Raw genomic sequence first — 22,005 nt, forward strand, 5'->3', positions numbered from 1 at the left:
ATTTGCATCATTTGTTAGCTCATGTCCTAAAATGATCTTGCATAAGGGATGAAGAACGTGGTATAACTAATAATTATGGCGGGGCTTACAATTTTGCCGCATCAACACACCATTGATACTGGTCGTATGCTGATACGGTCGCCGCATCCATCCAATTTTCCAGCCGCGTGATCCCAAAATTGAGGTAGAACTAAATTTCAAGTGAACCACATCACAGTGATGATTGAACGGCAACCATTAAAAACTTCCTAAGGTCTACTTTAATGTTTATCTACCATCCAATCTGTTTGTTAGATCACACGTAGCTGGATAAAGGGAAAACACAATTATAAGCTTGATCCAAACCTTGTGTGGCTCCGAGAAGTTTTTAATGGTGGGTGTTCAATCACCACTGTATCTTATGGCGTGGTCTAACCAAGATTTGGACCTACCTTGTTTTTGAACTTATGCCCTAAAATGATATGGAAAAAAGGATGGACGGCATGGATAAAACACATACATCATGGTGGGGCTCACAGGGCTTTCCCCCGCACCCACCAATAACGAGCTCCGTACTGGAGGGGCCATTACCAAATTCGAGACGGGATGGAATACCCACAACATGGCGGGTCCCACACATGTATTAGCAGGTGAATCGGCAATGTAAATGTATCACTTTTTGCTGGCAAGTGAATGTATCACTTGTAAAAGAAGCTTTCTCTACAAGCACTTGTAGATGAACCGCGTACGCCAAGAAATGACAAGATACACACATCGAACTTCCAGAATAACCAAAGTACCCCTACCCCTTTCTCATTCCCATCCTTCGATCTCTGTAATAAATCTTCCGTAAAGCGCCGCAGTCGCGAGGAAGAAGAAGATCAAGAGAGGGGGGCAAAATGGGAAGAAGGATCTTGAACGACGCCTTGAGAACTATGGTAAATGCAGAGAGGAGAGGAAAAGCCACAGCAAACCTTCAACCCATCTCAACCGTCATGACTTCTTTTCTCAAGATCATGAAAGACCGAGGTATTATTTACAAAACCACCCTTTCCCTCAATGCCTCTCCCTCTTCCTATAATCTTCTTGAGCTGTTGTCATTTTAGCGTGTAATTCTACTGCCCTTGTCTGTTCTTCCAGTTATGAATTTTTTTTTTTTGGGATATTTGATATTGGATTTTGTACTGTTTGAAGCAGCAATTTTTTAACGTTGTATTCAAAAACCCTCTTATCACCACCGTTCATCTCAGACACCGATCATCTGGACCTTCAGATGGATGGTTGTACATATGTAGCAGGAGTGGTCAGTTGCCCATCCATAGTGGGCTCCACCGATGGTCTGGGCCCTCAGAACGGCGGGTTCCTATCTGTGTGGAATATGGGACTGAATGAAAATGCTATTTATTTGGGTTGGGAACGTCCGATGTAGGTTTTGCATCCGGCCGATACCGATGTGTATATTCAGAACCTCAATCTTATCAGTTATTGGGTTTATGCCATTTACTAAATGCTTCTGGACATGTGTCAGATCCAGCCTCTATTATTCGTCCGGTAGTTCAAGGACAAAAGTGTATTGATCGAGCGGTATATTTGAATGAATTAAGGTGTCGACATGCTCGTTTGATGGATTCAGAGTAGTCAGTTAAAAGTCACAAGGCCATCAATAGTATAGGAATCACAAGCTAATAGGGAAGCAGCGGCCCCATATATTCGATTGAAGTTGAGTATGCAAACCATTCGTTGTGCCTTATGGTTTTTTGTAACAGCGTTTCTACTCATGGAAGGGGTTCCTTTCGAACTACATAGTGAGCTATGGTAAGCTCGCATGCATGCATGTGACAGTTAATGTACATGCCACACATATTCCACCATGGCACATAAGTATGTCCAATCCCTCCGTCAGAGGGGTACCACTGTAGATGCCCTGGCCCAAGAATCAGGTTGGTCTACTGGTTAGGTGGGTCATAGTTTCTGAAACAGATGCATGGCTGAGAAAACTTGCCAGAGCTTTTCTAACTGCTCACTGATGTCCACATATTTCTAACATCATGGCCCACCTACTAACTGGACCAGTCTTTCCTTTTCTTTTGACTTTTCCATTCGCGAGAACATCTACATGGCCAGACATACCTATTGGACAGCTTGGATATTGCATCCGTGCGCCTTGCTGGCACATTTGGTGGCATGTAGATGGTATCCTCGTACATGTGCGTGGGCTTAGTAAAAATCCACCACGTTCGTGCCTTTTTTTAAAGCACAGTTCAGTCTCAGATGGAGTCATGGAGATGGTTGTGGAGAACTTGATCCTTAGGAGAGCTTTCTTTGAAAACTTTAACATTATGCTCCCCAAAATTCCTCCTTGGTCTTTTATTATTTTCATGCCCAGTTTTGTCTAAGAACTCCACACTTTCTCACTCTTCCACTAAAAGAATTTTTTTTAATATATTATATGTCTCTGGGTTCTAGGGTTCATAGGATTGCATGCATGAAGTAGATATACATGTTTGGCAAGGCTACACCCATCAACATCATCCTTTTTTGGATATAACATTTGAGCTTTGGCAATGATATTGCCCTAGGCTGCTAGAGGAGATCTACAAATGATCCAATCAAGAGTATACATGATTGGAAGAGATACAAATCCTTTTTTCTTTTTTTTTGGTTTTGTTTTTGAAAGATAGAGATACAAATCTATGGTTACTGCATAATATGCAAACCCCTCATTCCTCAACATTACCTATTTTACTTTCTGTTAATTTCACATTGGCATGATAATAATTCATGCTGTTGGAGAAACGGCATAGTATATCTGAAGAGTATCAAGCTGTCCGCATGTTGCAAAGAAATTATTGGTTCCATTCCTTTTTTCAATCCATGGTTGCATTTAGATGCATTATTGAAATGAGTTGCAACAATTTAGTCCGACAAAGTGGAAATGCCCAATTGGTACCTTGTCTGATACTCATATTAAAGACTGAGCTCTAAATTGTAAGCACGCTACTTTGAAGCTGAACATGTAAGGAATTAAATTCCAATTTGAGGCCTCTTACAAGCTTGACATTACTTTCAAGGCAGGCATGCAGGGAATGCATTTGCAATTTGAGGGCAACTTCCTCACTGTGAATTCTAGCAAGTGCATTTCCTCTCTATGGAGATGAGCTTTCAGTTCATTTAAAATTCACTTGCATCCAAATGCAGCCTAAAGTTGTAGATACTTGCATGGTTGGAGTAGGACATCGTATTGCTCAATAAATTTAAGTTGAAGAGGCAAGTGGGCAAACATCTCCGGACCTTCAAAGTTTAAAACCTCTTGAGCTGATAAGAGACACAATTAGCAAAACTGAAAAGCAACACCTGAGGTATGCATGTTCTTGTTCGTCCTACACCATAATCCATCGAATCTTTGTTAAGGAATTCTTCGAGTGTAGTTGCTTGTTTTCTGAACTTGGGGCTACCTATATTGCTTTGATTTCGAAAGTGGAGGGTGCAGAAAACTTAAAAGATATAGGCCTATCAGTCTTATAAGGGGCCCATACAAAATTCTGGCTAAGGTCCTTGGAACGAGGTTCAAGAACGTTCTTTCCAAAGTAATTTCTTAAAATTATGGTGCTTTTATTGCGAGCAGAAAGATCCTGGATAGTGCACTTATTGCTCACAAATGCATTGATGCCAAAAATAGGGAGAGAGGAAGTGAGATAGTACGCAAATTAGACATTGAAAAGGCTTATGATCATGTTGTTTGGGAATTTCTTGATTATATGCTTCTCAGACTAGGTTGCGGCTCAAAATGGAGGGTGTGGATCAAATCTTGTGTGCACTCTGCCTCCTTCATTCATCTATTGGTTCTTCAAAGGGTTTCTTCAGGGCTTATAGGGGCCTCCATCAAGGGGATCCTTTATCGCCCAACTTATTTGTGGTGATCGGGGAGATGCTTAGCAGGATGCTCTTGAAAGGAGTGGAAAGTGAGCTTTTTAGTGGGTTCATGACCTCAAACGCTAGGCCTCAAATTAGCCATCTCCAATATGCGGATGACACATTGCTCTTTTGTGATGCGGATGTGGTCTTGGTTGATAATCTCCATAAAAATACAATATGTTTTGAAGTTGTGTCAGGCTTGAATATTAACGCCACCAAATCTGAAATGTTGGGTATCAGGGTTGATGGAGAGGAGTTGCGTTAGCTTGCAAGCATGTTTGGGTGTAAGGTGGGGTCTTTCCTGTCTACATACCTTGGGTTGCCTCTTTGCATTGGGAAGCGGATGAAACACTTATGGGATAGGGTGATAGAAAGGACCGAGAGGAAGTTAACTGATTGGAAGTGCCAATATCTCTCGCTGGGTTGGCGGATGACCTTAATCAAGATGGGTTTCTCTAACATGCCTATATATTTTCTATCTCTTTTCAAATGCCCCAAGTCGGTGTTGGGGATAAGGATGGGAGGAAGTTTCTTTGGAAATGGGATAAGGATGGGAGGAAGTTGTTTGTAGGCCTATAGGGAAGGGGGGTGTCGGCATTAGAAGTTTGAGGGATATGAATCTTGCCCTACTTGGGAAGTGGATTTGGGGACTTGGATCCGAGTCAGGAAGGCTTTGGAGAGAGGTGATAGCTAACAGATATGGCATGACCATGGGTGAATGGTTTGTAAAGAGATCTTCTCTCCATAGAGCCTCTTCCGTTTGGAAGGCAATTGCGGAGACCGAACACTTGATTCATATAGGAATCGCTTTCTCTTGGTAATGGGAGCTACATCCTATTTTGGGTGGATGTTTGGTGTGGAAATAGTGCGCTTCAAAACTGTTTTCCTAGAGTGGTTGCTATCGCTTCCGATTGCTTTATCTTGGTGGTGCATTGCTTCTCTATCTGCGGTGGTCAAGTAGTTTGGAATCTCTCATGCCGTAGGAATATGGCAGATGGCGAGTTTGCTAAGTTCGTTGGGCTTTTACAATTTTTGAAGGATTACATCCCCTCTCCCATTGAGAGAGATTCGTTAGTTTGAACGGTGCATCCTTCTAGCAAATTCTCGGTGAGATCATCATTTCGGTTAATCACTTTGCCTCGTGACACTCCAAATCCACCACATCCCTACCATCACTGGTTTTATGGGGCTCCTCCTTGGGTGGTGGCTTTCGCTTGTCTAGTGGGTCAAAAGAGAATTCTTACGGTGGATAACCTATAGAGGAGAGCCCTTATCCTCCCCACATTTTGCCTTTCGTGTATGAAGGACCCGGAGTCAATCACCTCTTCATTCACTGTCAGTTTGCTTCTAGAGTAGGGGAACATTTTTGGGTTTCTTCAGCACGGCTTGAGCAATGCTAGAATCAGTGGTTGACTTCATGTGGCTTGGCATGGAGGGTGAATAGGCAAGGACCGCAAGGTTGGTAAAGTAATGTGGAGATTAACCATCATGGCCGTTCTATGGGTTATTTGGGGTGCTAGGAACGGGTGTTGTTTTCGAAATGTGAAAACCAGTGTTGAAGAGGTCATTCGGAAAGCAGAGTTTTTGATTTCTAGTTTGGCTATTTATGTTGATGATATTCCTGCCACCAGTCGCTTTGTTTATGCTAGCTGGTTTTGGTTGTATTCTTTTCTTGCTTTTGCTCAATGCTTTTTAATGTATGATGTAGGGAGATCCCAGACTACTGAGATAGAGTCAGGGGCGTTGGCAATGACAGCCGGACCTAAGATAAAGATGGCTCTAGATCTTTAGTTCGTAAATGACCGACTTGCTTAGACATCACCGAGCTGCCGCGACGACGATGACCGACCTGCTGTGACGATCACGATGACCGAGGATAGTTTCAAAGGAACAAAAACTCAAATGGATTCTAACCAGACCCTCTTTGGTATCGACGAGCGAGAGTGGAACGTGGTTCCCTCTTCACGACGCAATCAAAAGCTGGTGGGTGATAACCAGAGCAAGTACTCCTCCTACCCCACACTATTTGTTAAAGGATATCCCCATGGTTGGTTTCCATTAAACTTAGAGAAGATTTTTGGCCGAGCGGGCGCTGTAATGGACGTCGTAATGCCTAGAGATATAGTTTCAGGGGCTTATCGCGGCTTCACTCTGGTCCACATGAGCAATGAAGCGAAACTGGCTAGGGCGGTAACCATGCTCCACGGAGTTAGCTACGACGGAAAAAAAATGTTAGTTCAGAGGGCGCGGTTCGGCCCAGAAACCCTTCCGTCTACTTCTTGTCTGAAACGATCCTCCATTAGAGTATCCAAACCCCCGAACCATCGGCCCGTTCCTCTTGGCCTGCCTCTGAGACAGTGCTCCGTCGGACTGTCATTCAAAGATGCCCTCAAGGGACCGAACGAACCTAACCCGCCTAACCCACTGCAGACAGATCCCCTGCCTAATCCTCTGCAGAAGGAGCTCCCGGCCTCTCCGAACAGCTCCGGCAACGATGGTAAGGCAGACAATCATTCCGACTTCTCCGTATCTATAGATCAAGCAATTTTTGGGAAGAATCGTGATGATCTGGCCAAGTCGGTGGTGATCATAACGGAAGATGGAGCGTCAATACCGGTCGTAAGATCATGGATTAGAGACTGCACAGGCTTTCAATACGGTAACTCCGATATCAAACCATTAGGTTACAACGCCTTGTGGGTGTGAGTCTGTCCAGGGTTAAACCCAGATATGCTAACAACGGCAGGGCACTTGCACGCCTCTGGCCCGGTTAAGAATATCATGGCGTGGGAGTTCTCTCTCTTTGGCAATGAGAATATCTGGGTTCTCATTTGGGACGTTCCAATGGAGTGCTGGTATGATGAATTTCTCATTCAAGCCGCATCAACTCTAGGATTTCTCCTTGAAATCGATCCTAAAACTCAGCTGGGAGTGAAATTGGGTGTTATCAGGGCAAGAGTTAGAAGAGAAAAAGGCTCTTCTCTCCCGTCTCACGTCCGAGTTAACATTGCCAACAGGGTCATATCTCTCCCTGTCCAGAAGGAAATTCCCGAAATGATTCACACAAGATGGGGTGATGTTTGGAGTTCAAGGATGCCGGCGGAGCAGCAGCCAGTGCACATGCGGGAGAACCCTAGAAAAGAAAGAGCACCGGCCCCTTTCTCTTGTGGACCACTGGTGTTGGCGGATATTAATTCGCCTGCAGCAAACGTCTCTCCGGGCGGCGTCAGGCCTAATCAAAGGAGACGTGGCAGCCCCTCATTGCACCCGAAGTCCCGTCTGATAGTCGAAATCCCAGGCGCTGGCGAAAATATCGTTCCTCTCTTCGAGAACGCGACACGTGTTCGGGATCATCAGTCCGACTCCATCGCGAGCGATCTTTCCTCAATTCGCTCAGCCATCGTTGAGACACGTGGTCATCCGTATAAACACCTTTCGAGAAATATTTTAGACGACTCTGCTTTAGGCAGGAGATCGCGACACGGGTCGCCCGAACGGCTGATCGACGGTAGCAGCACTGGTCACTTGGAAGTGCAAACCCGAATCCGTTTCTCTCCAGGCAAACGGGGAGCCCTCAAACTACTCGAATCAGTCCCTTCTAACCCCTGACCCGTCCTCATTCCTCACCCGATCCTAACCGGCATTCCTATCCTAGATGGCTTCACTCTCACAAATGTCCCACAGCTTTCATCCCACAACCCTTCCCCTTCAATCCAGGCCGACGACATCTCCAGAGGAGATATCTCTAATGACTTGTCCGATTCCATCGACGCCTCTCCCTTCCCTTCAACCCCGGAACATTCACAGTCCAACAGTAGAGACTGGGCGGACCTGGGGCCCATCACCTTATTCTAAGAGGAAATCCCCAGGGATGTGATAGTCGCGGAACCTCTCCAGATGTGTTCAGAGATTCCTTATCAGCATGAGGGAGACATCTCAACAGTACGCATGGCAGGAAAGAGCGGGGAGGAAATTTACGAAGAAATCCATGACAAAAAATGGATCCGTGATGCAGTGGGTTGTGTGGGCCGAGTGCTGGGCCTCTCTTTTGGGAACCGACCAGAAGATTACACAGGCCTCTTTCAGTTCATTGAGAATAGGGGTAGGCCTTTACCCCCTGTTAAGCATCCTGCTAAACAGGTCTCCCGGTCTGTTAGCAACAGAGAATTTCTCCGCCTCCAATCCTCTCTGGCTTTGTCTTCCACGTCCTCTGCTCGTCGTGGTCGAAAGGGTACTTGGGGCAGATCGGTTCCCCAATGATCATTCTCTCTTAGAATGTAAGGGGGGTTGGCTCTAAGCAGAAGCGGAGCCTTATCAAAGGCTCTATCAGGAGAAAAAAGCCGGACGTCATTTGTCTTCAGGAAACCAAAATTCCTTCCTTCTCTGCATCGTTACTGGCCACCCTGTGGGGTCCTGCGGATGCTCAGTTCGTTACCTTGGACGCAAAGGGGTCTTCGGGAGGCATCCTCATCGCCTAGAAATCCTCTAAGTGGGACTTAGAGGCCTCCCTCTTTGGGTCCTTCTTCAAAGCACTTATTCTTCAAGATAAGTTCTCTCCGTTCCGTTGTATCATTATATCTGTTTACGGTCCTAACGATGACTCTTTAAGGTCCAATTTTTGGGATGAATTAACTGCCGTTAGACAGTCCTTTTCAGGCCCTTGCTGCTACGTGGGTGACTTCAATGTCATTCGTTTTGCTGACGAACACTCTCGAAAGAGGCGTTCTACCCCGGCCATGCAAGCCTTCTCCGATTGGATTCAGGACCAGGAACTTGTTGACCTCCCTCTGGATGGTGCCAGATTCACCTGGTCGAACGGCTGAAGCTCGCAGACTCAGTCTAGACTTGACAGATTCCTCCTGTCCACGGATTGGATAGAGGAATTCCCCACAGTCTCTCAATCGGCCCTGCCTAGGTCGACTTCCGACCATTGCCCTATTCTCCTCTCAGTCGTTGATGCTGATTGGGGCCCTAAGCCTTTCGAATTCAACTCGGCTTGGATCAACATCGTCGGCTTCAAACAGTTGATTGCGGAATGGTGGGACTCTTTTCACGCTCCTGGTTTCGCTGGTCATAGCCTTCTCTCCAAATTGAGACTCCTCAAGGAGAAAATTAAAGTCTGGAAGACTGAAGTTCTAAGGAAGAGAGAAATTGAATCTGAAAGCTTATTCGCTTGACTTGCTACAGATTGATTCCAGGGTTGAGGGTGATATCCTATCTTTAGAAATATTAGCCAAACGAATCCAGATTATCCAATCCTTACCTTCCAGAGCCATCGAGGACGAAGTAACTTGGAAGATCAAATCGTGGGCGAGGTGGATATCTGAAGGAGACAAGAATACTAAATACTTCCACAGTTTAGCTAACATGAAAGCTCGGGCAAAGGCCATCCACAGTATCATGGTTGATGGTAGACAAATTGAGGACAAAGAAGAAATATCTAAGCTTGCTGTCGATCATTTTTCCTCTCTCATTTCTTCTGAAGGATGGACAAGACCCCTCTTGGATGGGACCCCCTTTCTCTCTCTCCTCGACTCGGACGCCCTTTCTCTGGAAATTCCGTTCTCGGAAGAAGAGGTTAAACGACTCTTGATGCTTTGGAAGGAGACAAATCCCTTGGGCCTGATGGGTTCCCCATGTCTTTCTTTCAGCATTTCTGGGACATTGTTAAACCTGATGTCATGAACTTCTTGTTTGAATTCCACGCCAGAGGTAAGCTATCTAAAGGATTAGGAGGTTCCTTCATCGCCCTTATTCCCAAAGCCGTAGGTGCTACTTCATTTTCCCAATTCAGGCCCATAAGTTTGATTGGCGGGCCCTACAAAATTCTGGCGAAGATCTTATCTACAAGACTCTCCTTAGTGATGGGCAATTTGATTTCCAAGTATCAAAATGCTTTCATAAGAGGCAGACAGATCATTGATGGGGCCCTGATAGCTAACGAAGTTCTTCACACTTGCCATAGATCTGGAATGAAGAGTGTGTTTTGTAAGCTCGACATTGAGAAGGCTTACGACCACGTCGACTCGGGCTTCCTGCATTACATGTTACTCCGAATGGGTTTTGGCGTTAAATGGAGAACGTGGATCAAGGCCTGCATTGAATCGTCGCATTTCTCCGTCCTTCTCAACGGCGTTCCTAAAGGATTCTTCCCTAGTTCGAGGGGTCTTCGTCAGGGCGACCCCCTCTCTCCCCTTCTTTTTCTCCTGGTTGCTGAGGCCCTCTTTCAGTTGCTGCAATCGGGCCAAAGCTGTCGGCTCTTCCGGGGTATCTCGATGCCGGGCTTACCTACTCTGATTTCCCATATTCAATTTGCTGACAACACGCTTATTATGATCGAAGCAGACTTTGACGCAATCTATAACCTGCACACTACCCTTAGATGCTTCGAGGCAGTCTCTGGCCTAAGAATAAATATGGCCAAATCCAAGATATTTGGGGTCAACGTGTCGGAGATTGACCTGCATCGGTACGCTGATCTCCTTGGTTGCTTGCCTGCCTCATTCCCGGCGCTGTTCGTTGGCCTGCCGCTAGCTATCGGGGCCCCGCCGTCTCGATGTGGGACAAGGTCGTTGACAAATTCAAAAGATGCTGGCCAGATGGAAATGTAGATATCTATCTATGGGAGGTAGGCTCACTCTCATCAAAGCCGCCTTATCCAACATCCCTACTTACATCATGTCTCTCCTCATCTGCCCTCCTGCTGTTCGCATCGACAAACTGAGAAGAGATTTCATGTGGTGCGGCAAAGAAAATCATCATAAGTTCCATCTGCTGGATTGGCAGGAAGTCTGTAGGCATTTCTAGGATGGAGGTGCAAGTGTAAAAAACTTGAAGGTTATGAACAAGGCCCTATTGGGCAAATGGACCTGGAGACTGGGTTCTAAGCCGACAGCCTTATGGAATATTATCATAAAAAACAAATATGGTACGTCTCACGGAGGGTGGTGGACTAAGGATTCCACCTCTTATAGAGCCTCTCGCATCTGGAAGGGTATATTGCTGTCTAAATCCTTTGTTGTTCAGAACTCTGCCTTCCATTTGGGGAACGGGGCGGCAACCAGATTCTACGACGTCCTTTGGCTGGGGGACATAAAGCTGAAGGAATGCTTCCCCTTTATTCATCGCCTTGCCGTTAACAAGGACAGCGTTATCGCCGATTTATTTTCTTAATCCACATCCGGGATAGTGTGGGATATTAGATGCTACAGAAGCCTTTACGACTGGGAGGCCGCCGATTACTCTCTGCCTTACTCAAGCAGTTATCCAAGGTCTCTCCGATCCATTCTGAGCCGGACAAAATTCTCTGGATGAGAGACAAATCTTGCTCTCACCCCCCCACATCCTTCGCCAGCCCGTTTATCTGGAAGTATCCCGTCCCTCCTAAGTTCCTTTGCTTTGGTTGGTTGGCGGCTAAAAATCAGATTCTCACTATAGACAACCTCAAGAAGAAAGGGATGCAGCTTGTAAACATCTGTCTGTGCTGCATGGCGAGCGACGAATCAGTGGATCACCTTTTCGTCCATTGCCCCTTTGCTACTCTAATTCGTCAGGATTTTTTTTCTCAGTTTGGTATCAGTGGGTGCGTTCCTGCTTCTGCCTATTCCTTGCTGGCGTACTGGCATGGGTTCAAGTTGGGTAAGGTTAAATCTAAGGTGTGGAAGATGGCTATTCTGGCCATTTGGTCGGTGATTTGGAAAGAAAGGAACAACAGATGCTTCAACAACTCTCAATCCTCTCCTCTTGTCGTGGGTTCAAGGGCTAAAAGTTTAATTATTGAGTGGGCAGCCAATGTTTCTTCTCTTGGGGACTTTAATTTTCTTTTTCTTGGCACGTAATGTCGGCTTCTGCTATCTCAGCAGCTGCCCTCTGTTTTGTTTTCCTCTTTGTTTGAATATATTCTCTCGTTACTTTTGAAAAAAAAAGAAGAGTATATTGATTCACGAGCTAATAGACTTTTGTCTGAAATCTCTTTGCCTTTGACAAATCCCGTCTTCATCTCATAACGTGAAGAGGGGTGACCTCTCTTAATCTATGAGCTAATCTTTGCAATTAGTCTAGTTGATGTTGTATGCAAAATCTCGGTGAAGCTTGAGTCCAATCGAATTTAGGATTGCAAAATCAAAGTGATTTTTGTGAAGGAAGGCTCATTCTTGAGTAGGTGGCAGATCTTGCTCAATCTGTTTAAGGCAATGAAGAAAGTGTCAATCATTTATTTCTTTACTGAGGTTGCTTTTGTTTTTGTTTTTGGCTACCGTAGCAAATGGTGATACCGACTTCAATGGTGAACCTTATTGAGGGTTGGATAACATGTCCTTTCTCAAAAGTTGGGCAGATATTTCTGAAAGTACCCTCAATGGCAACATGTGGAATCCATGGAGGGAGTGGAATAGAAGGATTTTCAAAGAAAAGAAATACGGCATCAAAAGATTGTAGATATCATCCACTGTTCTCTAGTGGAATGGGCCACAAGGGACAGCAATTCTTGAGGCTGAAAAACCCAGGCCATGAATTATCTCAAAAAGGGGATTTATTGGAGGGATGTTTCTGTCTACAGTAACGATTGATTGGACGTGATTTGTGTTTTGGTCATATCCATAGTCTTTATGGATATTGTAATAGTTCATCACTAGTAGGGATACGCACAATGCGCTGCGCACACTCATGCAGTACAGGACATGGATTGTGTCTTGTGCAGCAGCTGTTGTAGTGTAGCATCTATAAAAAGAAAAGAAAAAAGGGGCCCAGTTCTCTCTCTTCCTCCCTGTTTGCGTGGCTGGGTAGTGACACATACCCAAGGCAGGTGACACACATCCAAGGCAGGTGACACACTGACATGTGAACTGGGTTGCATGCAAGGGTTTGTAGATCATCATTCGCACACACATGCACACATATTTCTTCATTGATTTCTTTCGATCCCCTTGATGCTTCTAGTCCATGAGTCCATTGGCCAATGCCATATATTCCACAGTGAGAAAGAGAGTTAACAAAGTAGACATTGATGGAGGTAATGGACTGGGAGTTTGGAGAAACATCAACACGGTGGGAAACTGGCAATACTACTAGTAGTTTGGAAGGTTTTACAGAGAGAGTTACGTAGTGGTTATGTATTGATTGGGTTTGGTAAGGGTTTGTTTTTGCAGGGATGTGTGGACTGGGGAGGAATATTTGTCCTATAAATTCCTGAGGTTGTTTCACACTGTTAGGGAGAAGAGATGTACAAGATTGCTATAATTTATTAGTTGGTATGTGGATAAATTCTTGAGCGCATTAACTCTTCATGCGGGCCGAGTCCGAACCGGATACGTTAATTTGGAAGGTGGACGAATCGGGCTCATTCTTGGTTAAATCTTTCTACGCTCTAGTTCATGATAAAGTTCCTCAAGATGAAGTGGGATGCACAAAATTTGTGTGGTCCTATAGTGTCCCTCCAAAAATTGCGGCTTTTGAGTGTCTAGTTGGAAGAAAGAAAGTTCTGACCATAGACAATTTGCAGAAGAGAGCGATGATCCTTCCAAACGTTTGTAGTATGTGTATGCATGGTGAGGAGATGGTTGATCATCTCCTTTTGCATTGTCCTTTCCTCAATCCGATTTGGGCAGATATTTTGGGTTGTTTTCATATCTTTTAATCATTCCTGTAGTTGGTGTGCCAATGTCTTCTGGCATGGCATGGCATCGGTCTAAAAAATTCCAAGAATTTGATTTGGAGAGTGGCGTTGCTTGCCGTTTGGTGGGCAATTTGGGAAGAGAGAAACACTGGATGCTTTGACAATTCAAAGAAATCAGTCGACTGTATCTCTCAAAGGGCTAGATTCTTAATTATTGAATGGGCCTCTTCTGCGGTTCTGCCTCTCGCCTAAATGGCTGTTATCTGGATTTTATAGCTTTGGCCGCCTTCTCGGCGCCCCTTTTGTTGTTGTTTTTGTTTTTTCGTCTTCATTAAAATTTCGTCATCTTTCCAAAAATAAAGAAAAAATAAAATAAAATCTGCCTGTACTGATGCACCAGCTGGCCCCAGCTCGAGTGGAGGGTTGATGCTGGGTAGGGAATCGGTTGTTGAACTTTTGGCTGGATATCACGAGAATAATAATAATACCCTTCAAATAATAATAATAATAATAATAATAATAGCAGTAGTAATAGTAATACAACAGCAGCAGCAGCAGCAACAACAACAACAACCACAACAACAATAATTGTTGATGGCATATTGGGTCAGGCCATTGCCCAAGGGCCTCTCCACCACTGCTTGCAAGCAGATCTCTTTCATCCCACGTGTCATAGGTCCCTACTAGAACCCATGATACCACACTCTTTTGCCCGAGATCCCATGGCCCAATGGAAGTCATATGGAAGAAGCCGCTAACAGGTTGTATGGCACTGCAAGTAATGGTCATTAATTACTGGAAAATTTGGTCATTTAATGAAAGATTGAGAATATCTGGGGCATTTAATAACAAAATCGTGTGCTGGATGGAGCACAAATGTGTGGGGTCCTACCAAGAAGATGCTTTGGAACATGGCAGTTGAAGCGGGGCTTTGAAACTTGGGGCATATAATAACAAAGGGAACAGAATAATATTTCCGGGGAAGGCTAAGTCTGTTAGTTTCACATTCAAGATGATTATGAGGGCTGTTGAGGAGTTGGGAAAATGGTGGATAAATGTCTGGCAGGTACACCACGGATTATCTTTCAGTTGAATTAGGCAGCTGCTATCCAATGGTCTCTTTTGTCACGCGGAGTCCATGTCAAGTGAGAGCTCCCTAGTCCCTCCTCTAGGATGGTTCAAACTTAATTTTGATTGTAGTTCTTTAGGAATCCTGTCCGTGCAGGGTTGGGGGGCTTGTTCGCATTTCTAGGGGTGCTTAAGCGATCGAATTCACTGGTCTGACAGGCATCTGCGGCTTTAACCGCGTCAAAGCCATGGCCCTTCTCTAAGGCATTGAGATTGCAGTCGATAACAATTTCAGCCCCATCATCATTGAAGCAGACTCAAGAAATGCTATTGTGTGGACTAAGAAGAGGTGTTATCCTAGGTCCTTTGCTAATATCTTGGACGAAGCCATAAACAGTTGCATACCATTGTTTATATCATTCTCTCATGTCCTTAGATGAGGAAATTCTAAGGCTGGTAATCTTGTTGAGGGCATTACTTGCCCTAATGTCCTTTTTTCTAGGCATAATCAGGACGAGTGATTGGGCTTCCACAACCTCGATCGGGGTTTTCTTTCTATCTTTGGGCATTTTGTTGTCTTTGGGAGTTTGCTTCCTAGTGGGTTTGTATTTGATGTCTCTCTCTCTCTCTCTCTCTCTCTCTCTCTTTCATGGTTTTAAAATTTGTCCAAAACTAGTATATCAGTGGGTACTGGGATGATACACCCCTTGGTTCATATACACCCTGCCTCAATCGAGCTGATCCAGCTCTGATTTGGCCAAGTCAGACTGAGTCGATTCAATATGCGTCTAACTCGGTTTTTTAAAATTTCGGACAGCTATGTGGGCCCACCCATGATGTTGATAAGAAATCTATTCCGTTCATCAGGTGCGTCCAACCATTATAGGTCTTTGGCCCAGAACTTAACGCCAAAATCAAACTGGGGTGTGCCACGTCAATGGGAGCTATGGAGGAGAATGCCCACCGGTCTTGTGTCTATCTGCTCATCCAACCTGTTCATAAGGTGCGCCCTATGAAGATGAAGGGACTTAATAACTCGACGATTCAAAACTCAGGTGGGTCACAACACTCAAAATTTAGAGGTTTAGAGCAAATTTTTATGTTGTTTCCTTTGGTGTGACCCACTCAAGATTTGGATCAGTCTTATTTTTTGGATTCCCAATATTTATGGTGCGTTACATGTGATGCACGGTTTAGATTCCACACATACATCACTATGGGCCTCCAAAATATCGATGTGGAGTGTACATGAGGTCTTGTTTCTGGGTTATTTGCGACTGGTGACTTTGAATAACAAGCGGTGGATTTGAATTTTGAATTTTTAGGGAACTTTTTGGTACTCTGGCAGAGTATGATGCTTTGTACACATGCATTCAGAAATTATACATGTAGCCTATACTAACTCAAATTACACCGTCTAAATTTTGAAACCCACTGTTGCTGAGTCACAACCGCATAATCAGATTGGTTGAACAATCCTAACCTCTAATTCAGGGATATTTGTTGAAATAGCCCCATTGGAGAACAGTGGTAACTCATCATTCCAAACCATCTGAACTGTGGGACACATTGCGGATGACGCATATCTTCAACATCACAATGATCAAGATGTCCCAACCATCTGATCTGGGTGGAAGGATCCAAGATTGGGTGCATCAGCTGCTGAGAGAGCTTTTCCCTAACATTTTCAGACTTGTGCCAGACAAAGACATCTCTGTGGCCAACTGCTACTCTACCAATGAAGAAAATGCTGCCTGGAATATCACTTGTAGATGCAATCTTAACGATTGGGAAGTCAGCGAGTACTCGGATCTGCTCCACTTTATCCACGGTTTGAGCCCTTCCTGCACTGAAGTCAACTCCATTACTTGGATTTTGGATAAATCCAGTCAATTCTCAGTCCGTTCCTTGTACAATTACCTCCTTAGCAACAAGACAGATCTGAACGATAGTATTCCCCATTTCTGTTGGAAGTATTCTGTGCCCCCTAACTTATCAGCCTTCGGATGGCTCGTAAGCAAAAGAAGAATCCTAACCGTTGACAATCTCAGGAAAAGAGGCATGGTTATTCCAAATATATGCCTGTGCTGCATGCAGGATGAGGAAACTGTTAACCACCTTCTTCTTTACTGCTCTTTCATTTCAGATATTTGGTCGGATTTCCTATCCCGTTTCAATGTTAGCTGGTGTTTTCCTAATTCGGTTGATCTTCTGCTTCTCGCTTGGCACGGGGTTGCTTTTGGCAATCCTTGTGATCTGGTGGTCCGTTGGGAAGAAAGGAATGCTAGATGCTTTTCGAGTTCTTCCAACTCTGCTTCGGTGATTTCGTCCAGGGCCAAGCGCAGATTGATTGAATGGGCCTCCTATGATGATAAGCTTAGAGATTGCGACATGATGTTCTTGGGATTGTAGCCTTTTCCTTCTCTCCCTTTGTTTTCCTTTTCTCTTTCTTTTTTCTGTTTTTCTGCTGTCTGCTCTCTTGGCTGGCTTGTTTTGTTCTTCTCTGTTTTTCCTTTTCTCTTTAATAAAATTGCATTATCTTTCAAAAAAAAAAAGATTGGATGCATCAGCCCGTATTGATAAAGTTGATACAAACTGGTTTTGGCAATGACTGAAATGGTCCTCCAAAACTGATTTTCAAACAGTAAAGGGCGATTCCAAGCCAGCCTGATGGGGTAGCTAGTATAGCTGAAGCAGAAGGTATGTGTTGCACTTCTCACTGACTAAAATGCCTATAAATGCTGGGAGTGTTGACTCCAACTGGAACTTCAACAACAAAGTCTTAGATGTCATTAGACTCATTACTCCACCCCCATTTGAGCCCCTTTAGGGGTCCATTCCTCTGGATAGTACTTGTACATGGGTATTACCTCTGTGCACATTATGGGGCCAAAACCGTCGTTATAGAAAAATGACCCATAACGGTCAGTAACAGCCTTGTTATGGTCCCGAAACAGATTTTAAAGAAAAGAAAAAAGAAAAAGAAAAAGAAAAAAAGAATGAAAAGACTGCAACGGTCATTAAGGTCCTTATCGTAACGGTAACAACGGTGGTGGCCGTTATGGCCACCATTACCGTTATGGCCACCTTGGTTGTTGGATTTAGGAACTCTGGGTGGATCTAGCCCTTAGCAAAGTTGTTTGTTGTCCTCCTACCTCTCTCTCTCTCTCTCTCTCTCTCTCTCTCTCTCTCTCTCTCTTCCCCCTTTTGCATCCAGGCCTAGAGCAAGCCTCTACCCTTTTGGCCTATCGAAGTTTAGCTTGGGTTGCAGAAGCAATGGTAACCTACCACACATGTGAAGAAAACCTATTTTCTTACAGGCTTTTTGCAACACCTGTATTTTGAGCTTGTGCGAAGCGTGCGGCATTGTGACTTGTACCCCTAGCATGTATTCTTCTTCTTCTTCTTCTTCTCCTTTTTTTTTTTTTTTCGTTGTTGTTGTTGAGAGAGAGAGAGAGAGAGAGAGAGAGAGAGAGATCCCTAGAATGTATTCTCAGCAGATTAAAAAAAAGGAGCATGTATTCTCACAATACACACCTCACGCGAGCATCACACACTCACCACCCTCATTCATGGACACAAACAACAACAATAATATACACGCAACCCCAAATAGCCCAGACAAGGCCGTGATGATGATGATAGTGATGTTGATGATTTCTTTCAATTGTTGCAGTGGGGTTTAGGGAAACTCCTGCTTCAAATCCTTTTGCCTTCATTCTAAGATTCACTCATCTTGATTTATACTTTATACCAACGTTTCGCTGGTATCATCAACTGTAACCTTTTTTCTTAATTTAAGAAATGCTTTTGCAATTTCAATAGCATCTTGGCACATACTTTCTTCTTTTGAAGAGTAAATTTGGTGGGATCTAGTGTATTAGTGCTGGTATGATCCGGTGCACGTAACTTTCTTCTTGAAGTGATGATAAATCGAACTTTTTGTTATCAGTATGCATGCTATTAGGATCCATTTGCCACTAGTCCTTTCTTCGATTGTCATTGAATTATAACATTTCACGATCAAGTTTGTCTGTATTCCAGGATATATAAAAGATTTTCAAGTATTCAATCCGCATAGAGTGGGAAAGATTACTGTAGAACTGCAAGGCAGGATAAATGATTGCAAGGCTCTCACATATAGGCAAGACATCAGGTCTAAGGAGATTGAAGAGTACAGAATACGTATGCTTCCAACGCGCCAGGTGCGTGCACTTGTTAGGATGCCCCTGCATGCATTCTCTTGCACTCAATTGAATACATTATCCATTTTTATTTGAGATGAGCTAGCAAGGCTCACACCCTTTGGCCAATTGTGATAATCTAGACCATTCATCAATAATTTCGATGGTCCACGTGTCAAAATATCTCACTCATCGCAGATCTGACTGTCTATGCGAAGTTAGAAACAAAGGCCAAGAAAAGTAGTTTCCAAACTTGCTTATGAAGATCTCTGATCAGTGAGTTTTTTGCCGTGTGGGCTATATACAGGACTTCTAGACTGCTTGGGGACTCCAGATCATCATGTGTTGGGGTGGAAGAGGCATCTCTCTAGTGGGTGAGCCTGGCTAGCAAGTCTCATTTCTTGTTCAGGTATGTAACGTGTGTTTGGATGCATTATTGAAGTGGATTTTAAATTGTTACATGGTATAAAGTGGAGCCACCTGATTGCAACCTAGCATCTACTTCCTCATCTTGAGAGTTTGTAAGCCGAAATCCCCAGATTCTGTCAAGCACCCATTACTGCCTGCTTCTCCATTTCTGTATTTGCATTACCCAGTTCATCTTTTGAATAGCTGCAGTGAAGTCCCAACTAATTGAATGTTTTTCTGCTGATAAATGTCCAACAAAAAAATAAAAAAACCCTCACGCAGATAATTCACCCCCCAATTCAGTTGATTCATGACTTGACTGAGGACCAAACGAGTCAGTCTGGGTCGCTAAGTCAAAAAGCCGTGATCAGAATCATTGCCAGTCTTCCAAGTGCCTTATCCTGTCGATCCTCAGTGACTGCAATATTAGAAGTTCAGACCTAGATATACCGGGTATGCTGCTTAATTGATGTATTCACCATATGCGGCTGCTGGGTCTTCTTATGAGGCGATCAGGTGGTGGACCCCACCACCTGCTGCTCCTTAAAACCATGCCTTGTTAGCTTGTGGTATTGTACACACATACACCACTTGGTGTATGTATTGTGTAATCTTGATCACTCCATTAAAATACTATGGGAGTTGCAATTTCTTTGCTGAAAGATGCATGATCTGGCTAAGAGATCGGTCGGGAGGGTTTTCAGTTTGCTCCTTCCTTGAGGTGTTTTTGGGCCCTACTTCTAATGTTCAGAGAATTCATATGGGCTGCATCTAGTGGTTCGGAGCCCCTCGGTAGGTAGCTGTGGTTGCATGGCTCGATGGTAGAAATAAGATCCTAACCATTGATAATCTTCATTAAGGTCATTGTTGCTTCCAAATATTTGTCTCCCCTGTACGAAGAATGAGGAAACGGTGGAGCATATCTTCAACCGCTGTCCTTTTGCGAAGGGAGTCCGGGATGGCATTCTTGCAGCTTTCCACATGCCGTGGGTTACGCTGAGGTCTATGGAGGAGCTCTTTCTGTTGTGGAATGAAGGGGGCCCCCGATCCAAAGATGTGGACTGCCTTGCTAGCGGTTTTGTGGTCTATTTGGTTCAAAAGGAATAGTAGTTGTTTTTTGAAATATCAGTGAGTCCTTAGGTATCATTGTTAGAAAGGTTTATGGAGGAATGGTAGATACATGAAACCTGTGAACTATGTGCCGAGTTTTATCATAAATAGGATGAATTTCAATGGTTGATTATTTGAGATTGTTTACTTTCTTTGAACACGTCTGTCCTTTTGCAGTGGGGCTACGTTGTGATAACGACTCCCAATGGTGTTTTGGATCATGAAGAAGCCATCAAGCAGAATGTTGGTGGTCAGGTTCTTGGGTATTTCCATTAACATTTTGGAGAAAAAAGAGATCTCCTCAGGACATGCAACCTCATCATTTGGCAACTCAAGCTCATGAGCTCTTTGGTCTTCTTCTCATTAGGATTTTTGGTGTTTTGAGTATCATGTAAGATTTTTCTTTCCTTTTTTCAAAATTGCGGATTCTTATCTTATTTTTCTAAATGAAAATTGGGGTGGACAGTTAGTTACATATGAGAACGAGGGCCTTTGATGTCTAGTAATCAGCGGTCAGGTCCTTGGGTATTTCCATTAATTTGGTATGATAGTGCAGATTGTTTTAATAAGATGGTGGACGACATGTGCACTGAATGCTTGGTGTATGTGCTAATACAGATGGTTCGGTGTATATGCTATGCATTGCCATTGGAAGCTGTAACTGTTAGTGGGCCCTCCACCAACTATGAAATGAATGTTTGGTTAGACACTCTAAATCAGATTATCCTGCTTGTGAAGTACATGGGAGTTTTTTGAAGTGTACAGCGCCTGGTGATAAAGAGTGCTTCTGTTGTGTGGATTGTCATTCTTGCATCAGGATGTTGATTTCAACGACTATCAGTACATCCCTAGCGGGGGTGGCTAACATGGAGTGCGTGTACTGACATGGGTGTCTACTAACAAGCTAACCCAAAAAAAAAAAAAAGAAAAAAAAAAAAAAACGACTATCAGTGCAATGCTAATGGTTGGTTGTGTAGAAATGACACGGATGTCCAGAAGCCATCAGAAATTGGGATTGGTTTTGCTTGCGTTTGGGTGCCCAGGGAAATGGGAGCATCATTGGGTGTGCTCCAATTCCTTTGGCCATTCTAGGAAATTCTTGGAGCATGGGCCATCCACGATTGTACGTAACAGACCAACCGTTTGGATTTGAAACCATGAGACCCAATTGTCAGAATGAAAACTGCCTGTACTGCAAACTGCTGTGTATGTATGCGTACGGATAGCCACTTTACCGGAGAATTATTATTATTATTTTTTTCTCTCGTTTGAAAATTGAAACCAGCATCTCCGAGTTGTAGAAGACGGTGATAGTTAAATGGTGGTGGCTCATTCAACGTACGCATGCCCCATTTATATGTTAATCAGGACCTTTCAAATCCTTGGGTCCGTCTTACATGGAGATATCTTGAAATCACATTGATACGCCGCTAAAGGCCATCTAGGCCATCAAATGAGTGGTTATAAAAGTGTAAAATGGTATAAATTTACTATAAACAAAATCAGATGGTTGAGATCGTCCCATGAGTCTGATTTTTGGGAGAGAATCTGTCCACAACCTGCATCTATGGTTGGATGATGTGTCAATTGGGGCTGTCCCTCTAATGGGCCAATTTCTTGATGGCTTAGGTTTCAGAAATCCTACCTGTTAGATGATCTAATCAGTCATGTTTCTTGTGCTAATTTTGACCGAAATCAATTTTATTTTCTACCGTTGGGTTGAAGACC

General features: G+C 43.9%; 1 protein-coding gene across 3 annotated transcripts; it reads left to right on the plus strand.

Moving 5' to 3' along the window:
• The first annotated feature begins 712 nt into the window (after positions 1-712).
• LOC131222829 (small ribosomal subunit protein uS8my) lies at positions 713-20,779 on the plus strand. 3 transcript variants are annotated; one of them, XM_058218035.1, is made up of 3 exons: positions 713-1,008; positions 18,620-18,780; positions 20,141-20,410. In XM_058218035.1, exons 1-3 carry the CDS (start codon positions 879-881, stop codon positions 20,165-20,167), a joined length of 318 nt encoding a protein of 105 aa, XP_058074018.1. In that variant the 5' UTR covers positions 713-878; the 3' UTR covers positions 20,168-20,410. The 3 variants fall into 3 exon arrangements, with proteins under 3 accessions (XP_058074018.1, XP_058074019.1, XP_058074017.1); XM_058218036.1 differs by lacking the exon at positions 20,141-20,410 and adding an exon at positions 19,231-20,134; XM_058218034.1 differs by lacking the exon at positions 20,141-20,410 and adding an exon at positions 20,455-20,779 and having other exon boundaries at positions 718-1,008.
• The last annotated feature ends 1,226 nt before the right edge of the window (positions 20,780-22,005 follow it).

This window comes from Magnolia sinica, chromosome 13 (assembly GCF_029962835.1).
Source record: "Magnolia sinica isolate HGM2019 chromosome 13, MsV1, whole genome shotgun sequence".
In the NCBI taxonomy this organism is placed as follows: Eukaryota; Viridiplantae; Streptophyta; class Magnoliopsida; order Magnoliales; family Magnoliaceae; genus Magnolia; species Magnolia sinica.

Excerpts from the sequence above, each read along its gene's own strand:
- LOC131222829 (XM_058218034.1), top strand. The coding sequence starts at position 879 with ATGGGAAGAAGGATCTTGAACGACGCCTTGAGAACTATGGTAAATGCA. Across the intron at positions 1,009-18,619 it reads CAAGATCATGAAAGACCGAG|GATATATAAAAGATTTTCAA; the intron begins GTATTATTTACA and ends TCTGTATTCCAG. Across the intron at positions 18,781-20,454 it reads GTATGCTTCCAACGCGCCAG|TGGGGCTACGTTGTGATAAC; the intron begins GTGCGTGCACTT and ends GTCCTTTTGCAG.